At 42.2% G+C, this 21,477-nt stretch overlaps 1 protein-coding gene across 1 annotated transcript in view; it reads left to right on the forward strand.

The window, feature by feature from the left end:
* LOC115079084 (scavenger receptor cysteine-rich type 1 protein M130-like) overlaps positions 1-21,477 on the forward strand; it is a 257,001-nt gene that overhangs the window by 169,614 nt on the left and 65,910 nt on the right. Inside the window, exon 5 of the mRNA XM_029582122.1 lies at positions 6,576-6,902. Coding sequence (XP_029437982.1) covers positions 6,576-6,902 — 327 coding nt within the window. The remainder of the gene's footprint in view (positions 1-6,575; positions 6,903-21,477) is intronic.

Below are 21,477 nucleotides of genomic sequence, written 5' to 3' on the forward strand. Positions count from 1 at the left end.
CATCCAGGTGTTCAAGTTACTAGGGATCATTATCAATTACCCCAAGCCTCATCTCAGCCCATCAACTCAATCATGGGAGCTCTGCAAGACATGACCCAGGCAAGTGCCTCTCTCTCACAGCAACAGGCCACCACCCTGATGGTCATAGGAGAAGAGGTCCAAATGATTCAGGAGACATAAGATTGGCACATGTTGAGGTTGCTAAGCTACATGGCCACAACAATACGTGTTACTCCCATGGCATGTCTGTAGATGAAAAGAGGCCAATGGACCTTGAAGACTCCAAAATTGCATCCAAGTCACTCCACTACTATGGGACTCCCTATCCTGGCGGCTGAAAAAATCCAATCTGGATCAGGGAGTTCCTTTTTAAATTCCTCAGATTCAAACTTTAACCACAAATGTGTCCAACCTGGGTTGGGGGGGGGGGGGCTCAAATCAATTGGCTCTGCACCCAGGTCTCTTGGTATATCTGGGAACATCATTATCAAATAAACTTCCTGCATCTTTTGGAGATTTCCATGTTATATGTAAACCGAAGTGAATAGTAACATTGTTACCAGAACCTCGGTACATAAAAAAATGCTAAATAAATAAATAAATAAATAAATTTACATACTCTATGGGCTCTCAGAGATGAGTTGGCCAACAAAACTGTCCTTGTCTAGAAGGACAATCAAGTGGCGGTGTATTATATTAACCAGCATGGAGGTACAGGTTTGTACCTTATGTGTCACTAGGCTGACCAGCTGTGGGCTTGGGCCATCTCTAAGGGAATGGTGCTCAGGACCACTTATCCAGGCTGCATGGAGAACATGCTGGCAGACAAACTGAGTTGGTCCTTAAGACCCCATGAATGATCCAAGGTGTATCAAATCAGGTCTTCCGCCTCTGGACACCCTTTAAGTGGATCTGTTCACTGCTTCTTAGATCAGAAAGGTACCTCTCTTCTGTTCCATGTAGAGAGTAGGGATGTGAATCGTGTCCTCGATCGTCTTAACGATCGATTTCGGCTGGGAGGGGGAGGGAATCGTATTGTTGCCGTTTGGGGGGGTAAAATATCGTGAAAAATCGTGAAAAATCGAAAAATCGCAAAACCGGCACATTAAAACCCCCTAAAACCCACCCCCGACCCTTTAAATTAAATCCCCCACCCTCCCGAACCCCCCCCAAATGACTTAAATAACCTGCGGGTCCAGCGGCGGTCCGGAACGGCAGCGGTCCGGAACGGGCTCCTGCTCCTCAATCTTGTTGTCTTCAGCCGGCGCCATTTTCCAAAATGGCGGTGAAAAATGGCGGCGGCCATAGACGAACACGATTGGATGGCAGGAGGTCCTTCCGGACCCCCGCTGGACTTTTGGCAAGTCTCGTGGGGGTCAGGAGGCCCCCCACAAGCTGGCCAAAAGTTCCTGGAGGTCCAGCGGGGGTCAGGGAGCGATTTCCCGCCGCGAATCGTTTTCGTACGGAAAATGGCACCGGCAGGAGATCGACTGCAGGAGGTCGTTCAGCGAGGGTTCCGGCGCCTCGCTGAACAACCTCCTGCAGTCGATCTCCTGCCGGCGCCATTTTCCGTACGAAAACGATTCGCGGCGGGAAATCGCTCCCTGACCCCGCTGGACCTCCAGGAACTTTTGGCCAGCTTGTGGGGGGCCTCCTGACCCCCACGAGACTTGCCAAAAGTCCAGCGGGGGTCCGGAAGGACCTCCTGCCGTCCAATCGTGTTCGTCTATGGCCGCCGCCATTTTTCGCCGCCATTTTGGAAAATGGCGCCGGCTGAAGACAACAAGATTGAGGAGCAGGAGCCCGTTCCGGACCGCTGCCGTTCCGGACCGCCGCTGGACCCGCAGGTTATTTAACTCATTTGGGGGGGGTTCGGGAGGGTGGGGGATTTAATTTAAAGGGTCGGGGGTGGGTTTTTGGGGGTTTTTAGTGTGCCGGCTCACGATTCTAACGATTTATAACGATAAATCGTTAGAATCTCTATTGTATTGTGTTCCATAACGGTTTAAGACGATATTAAAATTATCGGACGATAATTTTAATCGTCCTAAAACGATTCACATCCCTAGTAGAGAGTGCACAGCCTCGGATGCTCTCACCCTTCACTGGGACTAGGGACTTCTGTACATGTATTCTCCAGTTCCACTGGTAGCAAAGCCTTTGCTGAAGGTCAGGGAAGATGGGGAACCGTAATTCTCATAGCCCCCCCATTGGCCGAAACAGATCTGGTTTCCACTACAGCAGGAGATGTCCATTCAGGAACCAGTCAGACTGGGGGTATCCCCTGATTCATCATTCAGGCTCAAGGCAGGTTGTGCCATTCCCACCTCCAGTCCCTCTCACTCACCACTTGGATGCTGAGAGGCTGATTCTACAACCATGACTTTTCAAAGAATGAGTCTCATATTCTCTTGGCTTCCAGAAAGCTTTCCACTAGGAATTCCTATGGACTGAAGTGAAGGAGGTTTGCTGTGTGCTATGAGCATGAAGTTCTAGATTCATTCTCCTGCTCCACAGTCCACACATAAACTGCTTGACTATCTTTTATATCTCTCTGAAGCTGGTCTTAAGACCAACTTGGTCAGGGTACACCTTAGTGTGATACACACCAATTGCACTATGTAGAAGGTAAGCCCATCTCTGTACAGCCTTTAGTTGTACATTTTATACGGGGTCTATTTCATCTGAAGCCTCCCATCAGACATCCTTCTGTGTCATGGGACCTCAACATGGTTTTGTTCCAGCTGATGAAAGCTTCCTTTGAACCACTGTGCTCCAGTGATCTGAAGTACCTGATTTGCAAGGTCATATTTTGGTGGTGGCTCACAGTCATTGAGCTTCAGGCCTAAGTGACTTATCTGCCTTACACGTAATGGCGAATTTTCAAAGCTGGACATTGTTGAAATCAGGAGATGAGCGCACATCTAGCACATGCATGTGTCCACCCATTTTTATAAAGCAACCAATGTGTACTCAAGTGCTTATATGCACCCATATCTCATCGGACAAAAAAGGGTGGGATGTGAGAAGGGTGTGGCCCAAAGGATATGCGTGCAAGTACATACGTGTCTGTGTGCCTGTGCACAAGTCCACTGCCACGTAACTTTACTTCTATAGATGAGGTGTAAGCTTTAATTATCAAATGTCAAGGCTAGTCTGAGTTAACTGGGGGAAGTGCAAGCTAAAGAAACAGGAGAATATAGAGGACCTAGCTGGTGGATGAACTGGTGAAATTGGTCATGTTGTGGAAGTGTGCCTGTTATAAAATTCTCTCACTTACATGGCTTAAACCTGACTTTACACTGCGGGGCATGTACAAGCTTAAAATTAGGTGCACATATATGTGTGCCTAGGCTATTTTATAACATGCTTGTATGTGTACGCATTTTATAAAATTGCCTCTTATCTGGGTATGTGCTGACACTCATCATGTGCCCTTTTGAAAGTTACTAAGCTTTTTCACGATTGGATGGTCTTGCGTACGCATCCTAAGTTCCTGTCTAAGGTGGTACCTGACTTCATCTTAACCAGTCAGTTGTTCTTCCAACATTTTTCCCCAGGCCTCATGCTCACCAACGTGAACAAGTCTGCCCAGTTTGGACTACAAGAGAAGCCTTGACCTGGAGTGAACAGAAGTCAACTGAAAGTCCACTCAGCTTTTTGTTTCCTTTCATCAGAATAAGCATCAGATTGCTGTTGCCAAATAAACTATCTCCCATTGGCTAGAAGATAACATTCCCTTCTCTTATGTCCAAGTAGGGTTGATTGTGGTGGGCCATGTCAAGATTCACTCTGTCCATGCCATGGCAGTTTTGGTGGCTCATTTGCATTCAGTCCCCCTGGAGGAGACCTGCAAGGCTGTGGCATGGAGCTCTCCCTATTGATTCACATCACATTACTCTTTGGATAGGAATGGCTGATGCCACAGCAGGATTGGTCAATCTGCCCTCCAGAACTTGTTTAAGGTGTAAAACCTGTCTCTGTTCCTGCCTAGGGCCTGCTTTTGTTACAGGCTTTCCCCTCCCCTCCCTAGGCCCTTGGGGTATATACATACAAGAAAGGCCAACAAAATATTGTTGTTGTGCCCATTGGCACTTATTTTGGTGTTTTGTTGGTCCCATTTTTTGTTGGAGGCCACCTGAGCTAGGGATCACCCATGTGTGCGGACTGCCATCCTGCTTGTCCTCAGAGAAAACAGATTTGCTTACCTATAACAGGGGTTCTCTAAGGATAGTAGGATGTCAGTCCTCACAATTCCTACCTGCTTTCCTATGGAATTGGATTTACAATTCATTATTTCTTAGCTAAATTATAAGACTGAAGAGGCCCTGCATGGACTCGTGGTATATTGCGTGCCGTGGGCTTGCTCAGTAAGGCTCAGTCAAAGTTCTAGAAAATCTTTGACATAGGTTTTCTGTGACAGGCTACATTGGATGATGTCACCCATGTGTGTTGCATTTGTGGATCTTAGACCGAGGTGCAACTTCCACAATGTCGATGGGCATACCTGGATGAGGCAAAAGCCCAAATGGAGCTAAGTCTTTACCAGCTTACGTTCCATGTGGGATGAGCCTTTGAGTGCAGGGGCCAGCAGGTCTTAGGTGGGAGCCTCTGCTGAAGGTGGAGAGATCCGTCACAGTAGCTGAGTCAGAGCAGGAGTAAGCGATACGGATCCAGTGGCAGGCAAAGGTCAGTGGAAGACAGATCAGGAGAAACCAGAAGTCAGGCCAAGGTCAATACCAGGTATCTATCTGAAGGGAAAGGTGGGATGGATAGGCAGGGCAGGAAAAAAGGAGCAGAACAGGTGGGCAGGCAGGGAAGATGAACTTGAGGACTAAAGAAGTGAAGGCACAGAGGCTGGGGCAACACGCACTACTGAAGAGTAGGGAGACCTGTTGCTGAGGCACTGGTGGAAAGTCTACAGGGGCCTTTTATAGGCCTGAGGGGATGATGTCATCAAGATGTGCCTCCAGCTTGTTCTTGCTGCGGAGCAGGGTAAGGCGGTGTCGGTGGCATCCTACTGTGGAAGCTTGCGGTGGCCTCCTGATGGGTGGTGCTTGGCATCAACCCCAAGATCCGCTAATGTAGGTAAATAAACCAAAGGCACATTCAACAGCCCAGATTCACAATTCTTTCATTTGTTTTTTTTTCTCTTATATATACTTTTCCATTATAGATCCCAAAATCCAAGTAAACAATTCACTATTTTTTCTTTAAGACAAAAATTCCTTTATACAAACAAATTTATTAAGAGGAAAGTTGTTGTTTCATAAACTTTCAAGAGTACCATCCAGGTTACCCTGGTTCTTGTTTTTAATCACAAACAAACCGTGGTCCCCCAATTATTTATTTATTCATTGTTAATTAAAAAAAAACATTTTGACAAATTTATACTGAATTTTTAAAAAAATTAAAAAAAAATTTTGGAATAAACAATGAATAAATAAATAATAGGGGGCAGTGGTTTGTTCATGATTAAAAACAAGAACGAGGGTAACCTGGATGGTACTCTTGAAAGTTTATGAAACAACCACTTTCCTTTTAATACATTTTTTTGTATAAAGGAATTTTTGTCTTAAAGAAAAATTAGTGAATTGTTTACTTGGATTTTAGGATCTATAATGGAAAAGTATTACATAAGAGAAAAAAAACAAATGAAAGAATTGTGAATGTGGGTTGTTGAATGTGCCTGCGGGTGGTGTTTGGCGGCATCTCATGAAGATGCCAAGAGAGCGTGCAGTGCCAGGAAGCGATGAGAGAGGTCTTGCTAAGGGGTGAATATGGCGGTTTCCAGGAGCAGCCCGCAGACCACTGAGTGCAACGCTGGCATCCTGCTGTCCTCAGAGAACACCTGTTAAGCAACTCTTCTTTCCCCCTGTGCAGAAACTCCAGGATGGTCTTGGGCCTTGCGTGGTCCATGACCCTCTCCATGTGCCCCCATGCCCAGCAACAGAATGGGATGGGAGTTACATGAGGATTTTCAAAGTTAATGGATGCATCCACAGTAAAGTCTGCCTGCACAATGTAAAATCTATTTTATTTATTTATAAAATTTATGAATCGCTTTATAGATCTTACAATAGAATCTTTCAAAGTGATGTACAACAAAGGAGTCACAGACGTTAGTGCTATGAAGACTGCTTGTAAATTACCCTCCGAATAATTCTTTGATTATTTAATTTGTGACATGTATTGCAAGTTTTGTAACATCGCATGTTTTCACGTTTCCTGGTTTATTTTTTATACTGCTGAAAGTCACGTTGAATCTTTTTTATTTAGGAAACTGTATTATAATTGCAAATGGAATGGAAAAGGCTGTGCACAATGAAAATGCATGAGATAACACAGGAGACAGTATGTGCATCTTTATCATGTGCATATTCATGGTGAATATCCTGAATACCTTACTGGGTCTGGGGTTGTCATTGCAGGCTTGGGAAGGCCTGGAACAGAGTCACAGCTCAGTGAGATCACTGTAAGGAGGTCCCATGCTCAGGGTGTACGGCTCTGCTAGAAAGGAGAAATGCTGCTGAAGGTGATTGTGTCTCACCCTCTGCTTCCCTTTTATCTCCCAGGTATCTCTGACATGCGGCTGGTGAATGGAGGCAGTCGCTGTGCTGGGCAGCTGGAAGTTTACTACGATGACACCTGGGGCACGGTGTGCAATGATGACTGGGATGCCCGAGATGCCGCTGTGGTGTGCAAGCAGTTGGGATGTGGATCTGCCATTGAAACCACACGACAAAATCCTTTTGGCCCTGGTTCTGGTCCGGTGTGGTTGCAGAGAGTTTTCTGCAGTGGGTCAGAGTCGCACCTCTCCCAGTGTGGATCCTGGACGTCACAGCAGTTTTCCTGTAGTCACAACCGTGATGTTGGAGTCACCTGCTCAGGAGCAGACACTGGTGGGTATCACTGAATCTGCTTTTACTTTTCCTCAGTATTTGGAAAGCAGCTTACATTTTTATTCCCAAGAAGTCTTACTTTGTCTTCCTCCTTTATCTGAGTTGCAATATGGTGACACCAGAAAGTGAATTGCTTTTAATACAAGTCCTGTTCTTTGGAACTCCACTTCCAGAGAGAAAGACATATTCGATATTATCTAGAGGCCAAAATTCTAAAAAAAAAAAAAAAAGCTGAACCCCTAAATTTAGGGACCTATTTTCAATCATACTTAGGAGCCTAAGAGGTCCATATTTAGTAGGCTGGTGAGTGCCAAGTTACCCGGATACAGTTATATGAATAAATTAGTAAACCAAACAAAAGACAAATTTACAACCCAGAGATGCTTCCACTCCCACCCTACATCCCATCTCTTGAAAACATTAATAGTCCAAAGGCGCTTGGGTGGATAGGGAGCGGAATGGTGAGCAGAAAAAGAGAGATGAGACCTTACTTGGAATACTGTGTACAATTCTGGAGACCGCACCTTCAAAAGGATAGAAACAGGATGGAGTCGGTCCAGAGGGTTGACTACTAAAATGGTAAGTGGTCTTTGTTCTAAAGCCTATGGGGATAGACATAAACGTCTAAACATGTCTACCCTAGAGGAAAGGCGAGATAGGGGAGATCTGATAGAAACATTCAAATACGTCTGAGAAATCAATGCACAGGACGCAGGTCTCTTTCAATTGAAAGGAGTCTCTAGTATGAGGTGTCATGGGTTGAGGGTGAAAAGAGATACACTGAGGAGTAATCTAAGAACAGAGAACCTTTGGAACCTTACTAGGAAGTGGTTTAAGATTATACCATTTGGTGTGGGGAGGAAGCCTGAGAGTAGAATGGGTGTATAGCATCCTCATATGGATGAGAGTAAATGGTGTATTCCTCTGGTATGTAAAGCCAAAACACTATTTCTAGTTGTGGATTTTCAATGCAGCTGCCATGATTGTCCCCTGTTTGTTCTGTTAACCTTTAAAAATAAATAAATAAACAAACAAACATATATATAATTTATTTATTTAATTTAAAACAATCCAATCCAAGAAAACCTTGGATACAGAAAAAAGCAGATACTCTTATTAAACCATTATATAAGAAAAATTATCAGAGAACTGCAACACATTCCACCAGGGGGCAGATATTAAACAACAACAAAAAAGAAACTTAAGCCAATATTAACTTATTAGACCCCTGTATCAACCTATGGAGTAGAATTAATACCAGAAGTGGCATTTGTATTACTCAACAGATTATCCAGTTGGGAAACTTCATAAAAAAATCCTTTATATCGATTACCCTGAAATTTAAGCAAACATTTATGTGGAAATTTTAACTGAAACACTGCACCCAAATCTAATATTTTTTACTTTCTCTCCAAAAACAGTTTACGTTGAATCCAAGTATCTCTTACCCACATCAGGAAAACTAAGATGTTTTTCCCATAAATGACACAATTTTTAAGATGGAAAAAAATCTGAAAATAAGCTGCTTATCGAACTCATTACAGAACTCCACCAAAAGCGTTGCTCTATCATTAATAATGAAATTAATGTGGGGGGTAGGATGACTTTTAAATCCAAACCAGGCACTGAGGCCCTGTCTTCAATGTTTGGGGCAAAATTTGGTTTGCTTTCTCCAGCACTAATGAGGGTTACCTGCCATAACCAATCCAAGCTTTTTCACAATCCAGTTGACCTTGAGGAATTTTTAAAATCTCTTGAACAGGCACAGGATATGGTCACTTGAATGGGTACTCAAGCTCGGACTGCGTTATCCTTCTAGGATTACCTGGTTTATTAATCAAGTAGCTTTCTGTTTTTTTCCTATGCCTTGATTACAGCTTCGAGGTTTTACATGGGACTCAATCCCTCACACTTTATTTTGCAATACGTTTATCCTTTTGGTGCGACATCATCTGCCATAAGGAGCAACAGAGAAGATTTTTTTGATCTCATCTTTTAAGACAAGGAAATTCTTGTTTTCTCTGTTACTTATGTCTCCATTTTCCCTCCCCCAAGAACTGTTTTGAACTAACAACTCGAGAGAGTGAATCTCCGGAAGCCTATGGTCCACCTTGAGGCTCTTTATTTTTTCATGGGTTGCTGGTGCCTGGAAATGGCATCGACTAGCTTTTTTTTGTTTTTCATATCTAAGTCTTATAACTTATTTATTTATTTATTTATTTATTTATTAAAGGCTTTTATATACCGACTTTCTTGATGGGTTGATTGATCAAATCAACTCGGTTTACAATGAACTAAGCAGAAAATATAATTAACCAATCAACAAGAGATAAAAGAGCATAAAAGTTACATTATAACAAGGATGCCTTAACCTGGAGTAAGAAATAAAGAAGAGGGGGTGAACGAAAAAAAAAAATATTATATACAAAAGAGGGGGGCAAGGAGCCAACCTCGTTAATAGATACTATGCATGAGAAATATGGAAAACTTTGTTTACATAAGTGGGTGATGGAACAATTCTTGATCAGATAATGGGGTTTGTAGTGGGGAAGGCTTGGCTGAACAGCCATGTCTTTAGTTTCTTTTTAAAAGTTATTAGACAGGTCTCCAGTCTGAGGTCCGGAGGCATGGCGTTCCAAATGGAAGGGCCTGTGGTAGAGAATGATCACTTATTATGTTATTATTGATTATTTTTCTACACTGTACTATGGATGACCTTTCTTTTTTCTCTACACTCCGGATCCTAATTACAATACTGTCAGTGCAACTTGCTTATACGAGACTCATGGTCAACCTGCTTTCAACTCAATCCATCTTTTTTCAACTATGGTGTCCAATATTACTTCGATTATGATTGTTTCTTTAAATGTCAATGGCTTCTCACATCCAATTAAACATAAGAAAATACTGACCTATCTGCATTCACTACAGGCTGATGTAGCTCTGATCCAGGAAGCTCATCTTTCCTCTTTCTGAAGCGCTTAAGCTTCAACAAAAATATGTGGGACACGTTTTTTCAAGCCCCGCTATACACAAAAAGAGAGGCACAGCGATTTTACTTCACAAGCATCTTGATGCAACTGTTCTACATCAATCTGCAGACATTGAAGGACGATGGAATCTCATTCAAGTGTCCGTACATAAAGAACTCTATACTATACTTAACTTATATATGCCAAATGTTGATACCCCAAGCTTCTTTCATAATTTGTTTGCCCATCTGCTCTCTGTGGATTCCTCTCAGTGTATTATTGGTGGAGACTTCAATCATTAGATCCCCTCCTAGATAAGAAAACTGAGGCCTGCTTCACAATATCCAAATCTACCCAAACACTAAAACACCTTATGGATCAATTTGGATTATTTATTATATTTATTTATTTATTTAAATTCTTTTCTATACCGACGTTCATGACACAAGTCATATCACATCGGTTTACATCAAACGAAGGTTTACATCAAACAAAGTTAGTTTACATCAAACAGAGGTGGATAAACCAAAACCTAATCAGTTAAAAGTGTGGAACGTTGGATGAGGTGGTTATAACAAGGTTAGAAATTCAAAACAATTATCAGATCCTTGGTGCTTATTACACCCTACAGCAAAGGATTATACCTTTTATTTCTTTTCACATTCCTCCTACTCACACATAGACTTTTTTAAGCTCCCACAAGTTGGTTCCTCAAATCATCTCGCAAAGATCTGCCCTATCTTGACCTCGGATCATGCTGCTATTCTTCTTAAATGAAACTTAACCACCCCTATTTCAGTGGACCGCCAATGGAGATTTAATTCTTTGTTACTATCAGAACCAGACTTTCTGGATTTGCTAAATTGCAAAATCCTTGAATATTTTCAACTCAGTATCAGCACTGATGTTTCAGCTTCGACATTTTGGGAAGCCTTTAAAGACATGACTCAGGGAGACATAATTAGTTACTCTATTCATCACCAAAGAGCCCAAACAGCAGAGCTGCTTGCTCTTCAGCAAAAAGTAGCTTCTCTTGAGCAGGAACATATTAACTCTCCTACAGCTTCTTTTTTGCTTTTTATACACAAGGATAGATATCAATACAACCAACTCCTTAGTTCTCAAGTTCAGCTGAATCTCTTTCAATCTAAATCACAATATTACGCTAGGAACAATAAATGTGGTCAATTATTAGCTTCATATCTCAAAAAGAAGACTGACAGGAAACGCATTGTCAAGCTCATCTCTCCCTCAAATCAGATGGTAACTAACACTGGGGAACACAATTTTCGTTGAGTTAGATCTGGCACTTGTTTTGTACTAACTTTTGACATCTGAATCCAAAAATGACCCCAGTTTTTGTCTATCACGTTAAATTTTTAAGGTACAGGATGCCCTCCCTTTGCCCCAAAAATCATACAAAATGTACATACGAAAGAAATAAAAGAAAAAAATACCTGAATATATTGTTTATTTAGATATTTTATTCATACAAAAGCTATATATTGTTACTGTAATAAAATTGTGGACAATAGTAAAGTTCTGGTACCAAACATACATATTAAGGTAAAAATGTATGTTTATAGCTTTTCCAGCAGAGTTCAATCTGTGGACAATCTCACCTGATACACCAACAATATTCAACCATGATATGTACATACCATCTACCCTGATACAGTGCCTCCATGACTTTTAAATCTTGATGGAATCTTCACCTTGCTCATCACTGACTGAACCAAGTTTTTTCGGGAAGTCAGCAAGATGGCTATGCAGAAAATGCACCTTGATGCTTATGTTGCAACAAAGCATTTTGAAGCTCTCCAAGAGTTTCTGGACACTTTTCGTATAATTCTGTCCTTGTGTATTTCCAAGAAAGTCCTTGACAAGGTTTTTGAATGACAACCAAGCATTCTTTTGGAGTTCTATCATTGTCCCGATGAAATGTGCATCTTTAATGAGTTATCACAGTTTGTGGTAATACATATGCTAAGCGCTAAGATTGCGCACTTTGCGATAAACAGCCTATTACCATAAAACATGCCCCTTTTCCTATTGCATGCGATATTTAGTGCATTTTGATAAATCCAGGCCTAAGATATGCTGTAGAGAAAAAAACTTGACGTGATAGAAGAAAACTAACTGCAGTTTTGAAATCAGCATGCCTATTTAAGTCTAAAACAGCTGAAAAATCAAACTCAACATGAATTATGTTAAAAATTGTTCCACAGTGTAATAATTCTGACATACTACAATTCTTGTATGATTTTTACGCCTCTTTATATCAATTGGAAGCAAGACACAAGCTGCGATCCAGGACTTATTTTCTTGTATCTCTCATCCTTCCTTATCGTCTGAGCAGATGCATGTATTATACAGCCCGATCACTGCTGAAGAAATCAACGCTGCTGTCTCCTTTCTCACCACTGGAAAAGCACCCGGCCCCAATGGTTTTACTACTGATTTTTATCATGCTTTTAAGAAGACCCTTACTCCTCACTTACCATAATTATTTCTCTTCTGTTCTTTCTCATTGTCCTTCTTCTTCTGCTTTTACGGATGCTTGTGTGGTAGTGATTACAAAGCCAGGCCGAGAAGAGGTGAACCCAGCTAATTATAGACCAATTTCCCTCCTAAACACGGATTATAAAATATTCACGAAAATTTTAGCTACCTGGCTATCCAAGGTTAGGTGTTCATTAATCCATCCTGATAAATCAGGCTTTATTAAGCTTCGCTTTATAGCTAACAATACCCGCCTTTTTTTTTTCATATTCACGAGTTTCTTTTTTCCATCCCTGCACCCGTGGCCGCCACCTCCCTTGACACTGAAAAGGCCTTTGACCACGTAGAGTGGCCTTTTTTAATTGCCGCTCTTCAGTGGTTTGGATTTGGGCCCAACTTTATAGCTTGGATACAGTTTTTATATCATTCTCCCAAGGCCTATCTTTATATCAACAATCAAGCATCCCAATCCTTCCAGTTATTTAGAGGCACTTGTCAAGGATGCCCTCTTTCTCCACTTTTAGTAAATATGGCTTTGGAACCACTGCTTCTAGCTATATGACAAAATTTCCTCCATAGAAGGTGTGACTATCGGATCTGAAATTTTTAAGCTATCGGCATATGCGGACGATGTTCTTCCTCACTAATACTGATGCTTCTCTTTCTCAATTGTTTGATCTGATTTTTACCTATTCTTCTATTTCTGGCTATAAAATCAATTGGCATAAAACTGAGCTTCTTCCCCTAATCTACTTGGCATCTGTGGTTGACCTCTCCCAATACCCTGTTCAAAAAGTCACACAAGGGTTAAAATACATGGGTATAAAATTCTTTCTGGATCCATCAGAAACATTGTCCCATGGTGAAACCAACATACTACAACAGCTGTGCAATGTTACTTTAAAGTGGTCACCCTTGCATCTTACTTGGTGGGGTCAATTAGAAACTATCAAAATGGTCCTAGCATCTAACATTACTTATATATTATCTATGATGCCCATCTTCTTCTCTAAAGACATTTTTTACCCAGGTTGATAGACTACTGACAACATTTTTATGGCGTAATAAGGCACCTCGAATCACTTTATCTAAGTTGAAAGGAGCAAAGTCATGTGGGGGGGAGGGTTAATTTCCCAGATTTTTATGCTTACCACCAAGCATTTATTTTACAACAAGGCTTTCATCACTTTACCTCTGATTTTTCAACCATGGAGTAACCCCGTTGGGCCTATATAGAACGATTCCTTATCTCCCCTTTCCCAACGCAAAGGTTTCCTGGTATGGCCCTTTCTCCAAAGCTGGCCTCCAATTCTATACTGCAGTCCTTACATAGAGCCTTAGGGGAATTTGATTTGTTCCGCCCACCTTCTTTGACCCAATCCCCTGATCAGGGTCAGAGACCATTCCGTCAATTGGACTAAATGGCAAGAGAAAGGTGTCTAGTTTCTTTCTTCTGTAATGACAGATAGCCACCTCCTGTCATTTGCTCGGTTGAAAGAATGTTTTGATCTCCCTCAAACTCAATTTTATGCCTGGTTGCAATTATGAAATGCTCTGCAAAATATAAGCATGTCCAAACTGTTTCTTGATAAACCACCTTATCTTTTTATGATATATCTAGATCATGGATTTAAAAGTCATCTGGCTTCTAGATTGTATAAAATTATTAAAAGCCTCTCGCTGCGACAAGTAACCAAGAAGTTATACCCCATGTGGTCCTCTGATATTGATACTGTTCCCTCCGATAAGATGTGGGAATATGTGTGGTCCATTTCTTATCCGTACCTAGCTTTCATCCAGTATCACACAAACTTCTTTTTTCGTTATTCATAGGGCCATATGGACTCCTTGGAAATTACACCGGGCAGGACTTCTCCCTACACATAATTGCTGGACTTGCTCGACTAATATGCTACTATGAAACACATGCTTTTCACATGCCCTTATGTTCACAAGTTTTGGCAACAAATTTGGTCCACTAAATCTTCAATATTGGCCATTAATACACTGGTATCTTATTCATTAGTTATATTAAAAGGAGCCGATCCATCTTTAAAGATTCCTCTCCCTCAGTGTAACATTATGTCCAACTGGAAATACAGCGAAATGCTCTCTGATCATTTATGGACCCCCGCTGGACTTTTGGCAAGTCTTGTGGGGGTCAGGAGGCCCCCCAAGCTGGCCAAAAGTCCCTGGGGGTCCAGCGGGGGTCCGGGAGCGATCTCCTACGCTCCTCACGTCGGGGGACAAAAAACAAAATGGCGCCGGCGCTACCTTTGACCTGTCATATGACAAGGCAAAGGTAGCGCCGGCGCCATTTCTACAATGCACCCGGAGGTCCGAGAGTAAAAGATCACACCGGGACCCTTCCTCTGGACCCCAGGTAATTTAAGGCATTTTGGGGGGGTTCGGGAGGGTGGGGGATTTATTTTAAAGGGTCAGGGTGGGTTTTAGGGTTGTTTTAGTGTGCTGGTTTTCCCACCCTCCCCCTTCCCCTCCCCCTTCCCCCGATTTACGATTTTTTGACGATAAATCGGGGGAATTGTTATTGTATCGCGGCTCTAACGATTTTTGACGATTTAAAATATATTGGACGATATTTTAAATCGTCAAAAAACGATTCACATCCCTACTCTTTCCTTCTTTCTTTCTTCTATTTTTTATTGTATCATGCACGATCACTATAGTCTTCCCCCAACACACAAGGGATTTCTACCCATAAAGATTCAATTGTGCATTTAGTCTCATGCAGGATGTTTATCCTGTTGGACTCTATGCCATCCCGGACATAAAGTGCCACACCTCCTCCCGAGTGCTCCTCTCTGTCATTGTGATATAATTTGTACCCCGGTATAGCAGTGTCCCATTGGTTATCCTCTTTCCTCCATGTCTCTGAGATGCCAATTAAGTCTATGTCATCATTCACTGCTATACATTCTAATTCTCCCATCTTACTTCTTAGACTTCTGGCATTAGCATACAAACATTTCAAAGTTTGTTTTTTGTTTGTATTTTTATTCTGCTTTTTAATTGATAGGGATAAGTTAGAATTTTTTAGCTCAGGTGAGTTTTTAGTTACAGGCACTTGGACTACTTTTCTAATTATTGGAACCTCACTGTCGGGATGCCCTAATTCTAATGCATCATTAGTATCCTTTAAAGATACTTCTCTCCGAACCATGCGCTGCTGAGTGACTGTCAGCTTTCCCCTTTGTTCTAGTTTAAAAGCTGCTCTATCTCCTTTTTAAAGGTTAGCGCCAGCAGTCTGGTTCCACCCTGGTTAAGGTGCAGCCCATCCCTTCGGAAGAGACTCCCCCTTCCCCAAAAGGTTCCCCAATTCCTAACAAAACTGAATCCCTCTTCCTTGCACCATCGTCTCATCCACGCATTGAGACTCCGGAGCTCTGCCTGCCTCTGGTGACCTGCGCGTGGAACAGGGAGCATTTCAGAGAATGCTACCCTGGAGGTACTGGATTTAAGCTTTCCACCTAAGAGCCTAAATTTCGCTTCCAGAACCTCCCTCCCACATTTTCCTATGTCGTTGTTGCCCACATGTACTACGACAGCTGGCTCCTCCCCAGCACTGTCTAAAATCCTATCTAGGTGACGCGAGAGGTCGCTACCTTCGCACCAGGTAGGCATGTTACCAGGCGATCCTCACGCCCACCAGCCACCCAGCTATCTACATTCCTAATAATCGAATCACCAACTATGACAGCCGACCTAACCCTTCCCTCCTGGGCAGTAGGCCTTGGGGAGATATCCTCAGTGCGAAAGGATAATGCATCACCTGGAGAGCAGGTCCTTGCTACAGGATCCTTTCCTGCTACACCTGGTTGGTGCTCTCCCATCATGAGACCTTCTTCCTCCAAGGCAGCACCTGGGCTGCCAGTCTGAAGTTGGGACTTGACTACTATGTCCCTGAAGGTATGAGAGAAAAAATGTGTGAAGCTTGCTGGGCAGACTGGATGGGCCGTTTGGTCTTCTTCTGCCGTCATTTCTATGTTTCTATGTTTCTATGTAAGGTCTCATCTATATACCTCTCTGTCTGCCTCAGCTCCTCCAGGTCTGCCACTCTAGCCTCCAGTGATCGGACTCGTTCTCTGAGAGCCAGGAGCTCTTTGCATCGCATGCACATGTACAACTTCTCACCGGTGGGTAAAAAATCATACATGTGACACTCGATGCAAAAGACTGGGAAGCCCCCTCTAGCTGCTGGACTGCTGCCTTCATCTCAGTTTTGATCAGTTCCTAGTTAAGTTTTAGGTTGCTATGGGAGTAGGAATGTGTCTAACTTCCTTTAAATGTATTAGTGAATTCACTATGTGTCTGGTAGTGGCCTACCGGGGTCTGATCGAATTCTCAATAAAGTGTTTGTTGATGCTTTTTTTTTTTTTTTTTGTGAAAGTGGCACCTGCCTATAAATTAAGAGATGAGCTAGGGGTGGGTGGGCGAGGGATGAGCGGGTTGGGAAATACAAACAGTCTAACTTCAGTTAGTCAGCCTGAGTGACTCACTGCTCCCTTGATTAACAAATGAGGTGATGTATATCTATACGTACCGCGGTATATAAAAATCTCTAAATAAATAAATAAATAAATAAATAAATGTTGGTCCCTATTCAAACCCAATCACACTACCTCAACACCTTTCCAAGGTGAGTAACTGAGCTGAACTATTCAACTTTTTTTACTTTGGTATACACTGCTCCTAGCTTATTTCTAGCTTCTGGCTACTTTTTGGGCTGTTTTTTTTTTTTTGTGTTTTTTTTTTCAATACAAGCACTCAGTTAGTATTAAATACAAACACTCAACTCTTTAAAAGTCTGGAGAACACTCAGTTCTGCAGACTTTTTAAAAATAAACATACTACCTACTGCTACCTTATTGACTGACTAAAAATACAAACAGTCTAACTTGTTTATTCACTGCCTTTCTGACTATTAAAGGCACAAACACACAAACACACTAAATAATATCCCCAAATAGTTAACTTTGCCCCAATACTTTTAAAAAAGACAATGTCCCAAGCAAAAACTTACTGATTCCTTTCAGCCACCAGCAAGGTGATCCTCTCCTCTCAGTGTTCCCAGTGTTTCTCAGCTTGAGTCTGAATCTTAAGGGAATGCTAATGTAGCTGAACACATCAATTAGATAACTTAATACGATATGGCAAGGACTTTCAACTGGTTACAAATAGACATATAAAATAAGAAATTCATATAACTGCAAAAAAAGAGAGATTTCATATACTCAGGGCTAGCGTGTAACTCACTTATTTGTGATTTACAATTTTCACTCTTAAACCACTAAGAGGGATGAATAATGAGTTGCCCATTCAATTTTTTTTAATCTTAGGTTTCTCAAATCCTTATTTTTTTAAGTCCTTGTTTTTTTGTAATATACACTTAAAATGAAAGCTTCTGAATGTAAACCATAGGCACTTTTATCTTAGTTTTTCGATTAAACAGGTCATGCAGAAATGCACTGCCTGACACGATTCATGTTTCAGAAGATTTCCTTCCTCAGGGGCTCCAGCAGCAAAAAGGCAAAGCAATAATCTGTATCTCGGTTGAAACAATCCGCTTCTCATCTATAACAGCAAAGCATCCACCATTTTGATTATACTTATTTATGCAGTATAATTGGATCAAAGAAACCCAATGTAAAACTGGCAAATTCAAAGGGACCAATCGGCTTGATGTATATAATGACAAAGAAAAATATTTTCCACTGCAGCATTATAAGAACATAAGAAAATGCCATACTGGGTCAGACCAAGGGTCCATCAAGCCCAGCATCCTGTTTCCAACAGTGGCCAATCCAGGCCATAAGAACCTGTCAAGTACCCAAACACTAAGTCTATTCCATGTAACCATTGCTAATGGCAGTGGCTATTCTCTTAGGGGCGGATTTTCAGAGCCCTGCTCGCGTAAATCCGCCCAAAACCGGGCGGATTTACGCGAGCAGGGCCCTGCGCGCCGGTGAGCCTATTTTACATAGGCTCACCGGCGCGCGCAGAACCCCGGGACTCGCGTAAGTCCCGGGGTTTTCGGAGTGGGCGTGTCGGGAGGCGTGTCGGGGGGCGGGGCCGGAGCGCGCGGCGTTGCGGGGGCGTGTCGGCAGCGTTTTGGGGGCGGGTACGGGGGCGTGGCTACGGCCCGGGGGCGTGGCCGCGCCCTCCGTACCCGCCCCCAGGTCGCGGCCCGGCGCGCAGGAGGCCCGCTGGCGCGCGGGGATTTACGCCTCCCTCCGGGAGGCGTAAATCCCCCGACAAAGGTAGGATGGGGGTTTAGACAGGGCCGGGCGGGTGGGTTAGGTAGGGGAAGGGAGGGGAAGGTGAGGGGAGGGCAAAGGAAAGTTCCCTTCTAGGCCGCTCCGATTTCGGAGCGGCCTAGGAGGGAACGGGGGTAAGCTGCGCGGCTCGGCGCGCGCAGGCTATACGAAATCGATAGCCTTGCGCGCGCCGATCCAGGATTTTAGCCGATACGCGCGACTACGCGCGTATCTACTAAAATCCAGTGTACTTTTGTTTGCGCCTGGAGCGCAAACAAAAGTAGGCTGTTCGCGCTCGTCTGAAAATCTACCCCTTAGTGAATTTAATAGCAGGTAATGGACTTCTCCTCCAAGAACTTATCCAATCCTTTTTTAAACACAGCTTTACTAACTGCACTAACCACATCCTCTGGTAACAAATTCCAGAGTTTAATTGTGTGTTGAGTGAAAAAGAATTTTCTCTGATTAGTTTTAAATGTGCCCCATGCTAACTTCATGGAGTGCCCCCTAGTCTTTCTATTATCTGAAAAAGTAAATAACCTATTCACTTCTACCCGCTCTAGACCTCTCATGATTTTAAACACTTCTATCATATCCCCCCTCAGTCGTCTCTTCTCCAAGCTGAAAAGTCCTAACCTCTTTAGTCTTTCCTCATAGGGGAGCTGTTCCATTCCCCTTATCATTTTGATAGCCCTTCTTTGTATCTTCTCCATCGCAATTATATCTTTTTTGAGATGCGGCGACCAGAATTATACACAGTATTCAAGGTGTGGTCTCACCATGGAGCGATATAGAGGCATTAGGACATTTTCCGTTTTATTCACCATTCTCTTTCTAATAATTCCCAACATTCTGTTTGCTTTTTTGACTGCCGCAGCACACTGAACTGACGATTTCAATGTGTTCTCCACTATGATGCCTAGATCTCTTTCTTGGGTAGTAGCACCTAATATGGAACCCAACATTGTGTAATTATAGCATGGGTTATTTTTCCCTATATGCATCACCTTGTCCTTATCCACATTAAATTTCATCTGCCATTTTGATGCCCAATTTTCCAGTCTCACAAGGTCTTCCTGCAATTTATCACAATCTGCTTGTGATTTAACTACTCTGAACAATTTTGTATCATCTGCAAATTTGATTATCTCACTTGTTGTATTTCTTTCCAGATCATTTATAAATATATTGAAAAGTAAGGGTCCCAATACAGATCCCTGAGGCACTCCACTGCCCACTCCCTTCCACTGAGAACATTATCCATTTAATCCTGTCTTTTAGCCAGTTTGCAATCCACAAAAGTATATCGCCACCTATCCCATGACGTTTTACTTTTCCTAGAAGCCTCTCATGAGAAATTTTGTCAAATGCCTTCTGAAAATCCAAGTATACTACATCTACCAGTTCACCTTTATCCACATGTTTATTAACTCCTTCAAAAAAGTGAAGCAGATTTGTGAGGCAAGACTTGCCTTGGGTAAAGCCATGCTGACTTTGTTCCATTAAACCATGCTTTCTATATGTTCTGTGATTTTGATGTTTAGAACACGTTCCACTATTTTTCTTGGCACTGAAGTCAGGCTAACTGGTCTGTAGTTTCCCGGATCGCCCCTGGAGCCCTTTTTAAATATTGGGGTTACATTTGCCATCCTCCAGTCTTCAGGTACAATGGATGATTTTAATGATAGGTTACAAAATGTTACTAATAGGTCTGAAATTTCATTTTTTAGTTCCTTCAGAAGTCTGGGATATATACCATTCGGTCCAGGTGATTTACTACTCTTCAGTTTGTCAGTCAGGTCTACCACATCTTCTAGGTTCACCGTGATTTGATTCAGTCCATCTGAATCTTTACCCATGAAAACCTTCTCCAGTACGGATACCTCCCCAACATCCTCTTCAGTAAACACCGAAGCAAAGAAATCATTTAATCTTTCCTTGATGGCCTTATCTTCTCTAAGTGCCCCTTTAACCCCTCGATCATCTAATGGTCCAACTGACTCCCTCACAGGCTTTATGCTTCGGATGTATTTAAAAAAGTTTTTACTGTGAGTTTTGGCCTCTATGGCCAACTTCTTTTCAAATTCTCTTAGCCTGTCTAATCAATGTCTTACATTTAACTTGCATTAACAATTGTGTGAATCAAACAAATGACATCCACTCTATATTGTACCCAAGAGGAACACTGGAAGACCTCTGGAAAATCCAGCATTGTTCTTTGTAATTTAATAATGCCTTAATATATCCTTCTCTCTGAGGGGATGACTGTATACAAAATTGTCCAATGTAATTGGTCAAAAGTATGTTCATGTTGTAAACAATGTTTTACTACTGGCACATCTAGTTTAATCGCATTTAATCTACTGTGTGAGCAAGTGCAATGTAACATGTAAATAACATTCTATGAGTTAAAGTTGGTACTGAGAAACGTCTTGTAATGCACTGTAGTTATGGGGTCTTGGCAGATGTTAACTTCAATAGTGGTCGAACACATGTCACAGGCTCTGCAGGAAAAAATGGCCTTTGTGATGTTTCAATTCTGTAGCTTTAACAACTGTGGTAAAGATGCATGAAAAGCTTGAGCTAGGACCCTTTTTAAAAGAAATCAGTGGCTCATCAGAAAATATATTATGAAATTGGAGCAGATGCCAGTGCTGCCAGATGCTTTGGGTTATGGATGCTGCCTTGTCAGAATGTTGTAATACACAAATATGTTGGGCTACCAAACTCTTGTTATGATATTCTAACTTATCATATCATTTGTTAACACACATTATCACCCAACAGCAAGTTTTAAACTTGGGGCTTGCATTTGTTCCAACAAAC

The sequence above is a fragment of the Rhinatrema bivittatum genome, chromosome 1, assembly GCF_901001135.1.
Source record: "Rhinatrema bivittatum chromosome 1, aRhiBiv1.1, whole genome shotgun sequence".
In the NCBI taxonomy this organism is placed as follows: domain Eukaryota; kingdom Metazoa; phylum Chordata; class Amphibia; order Gymnophiona; family Rhinatrematidae; genus Rhinatrema; species Rhinatrema bivittatum.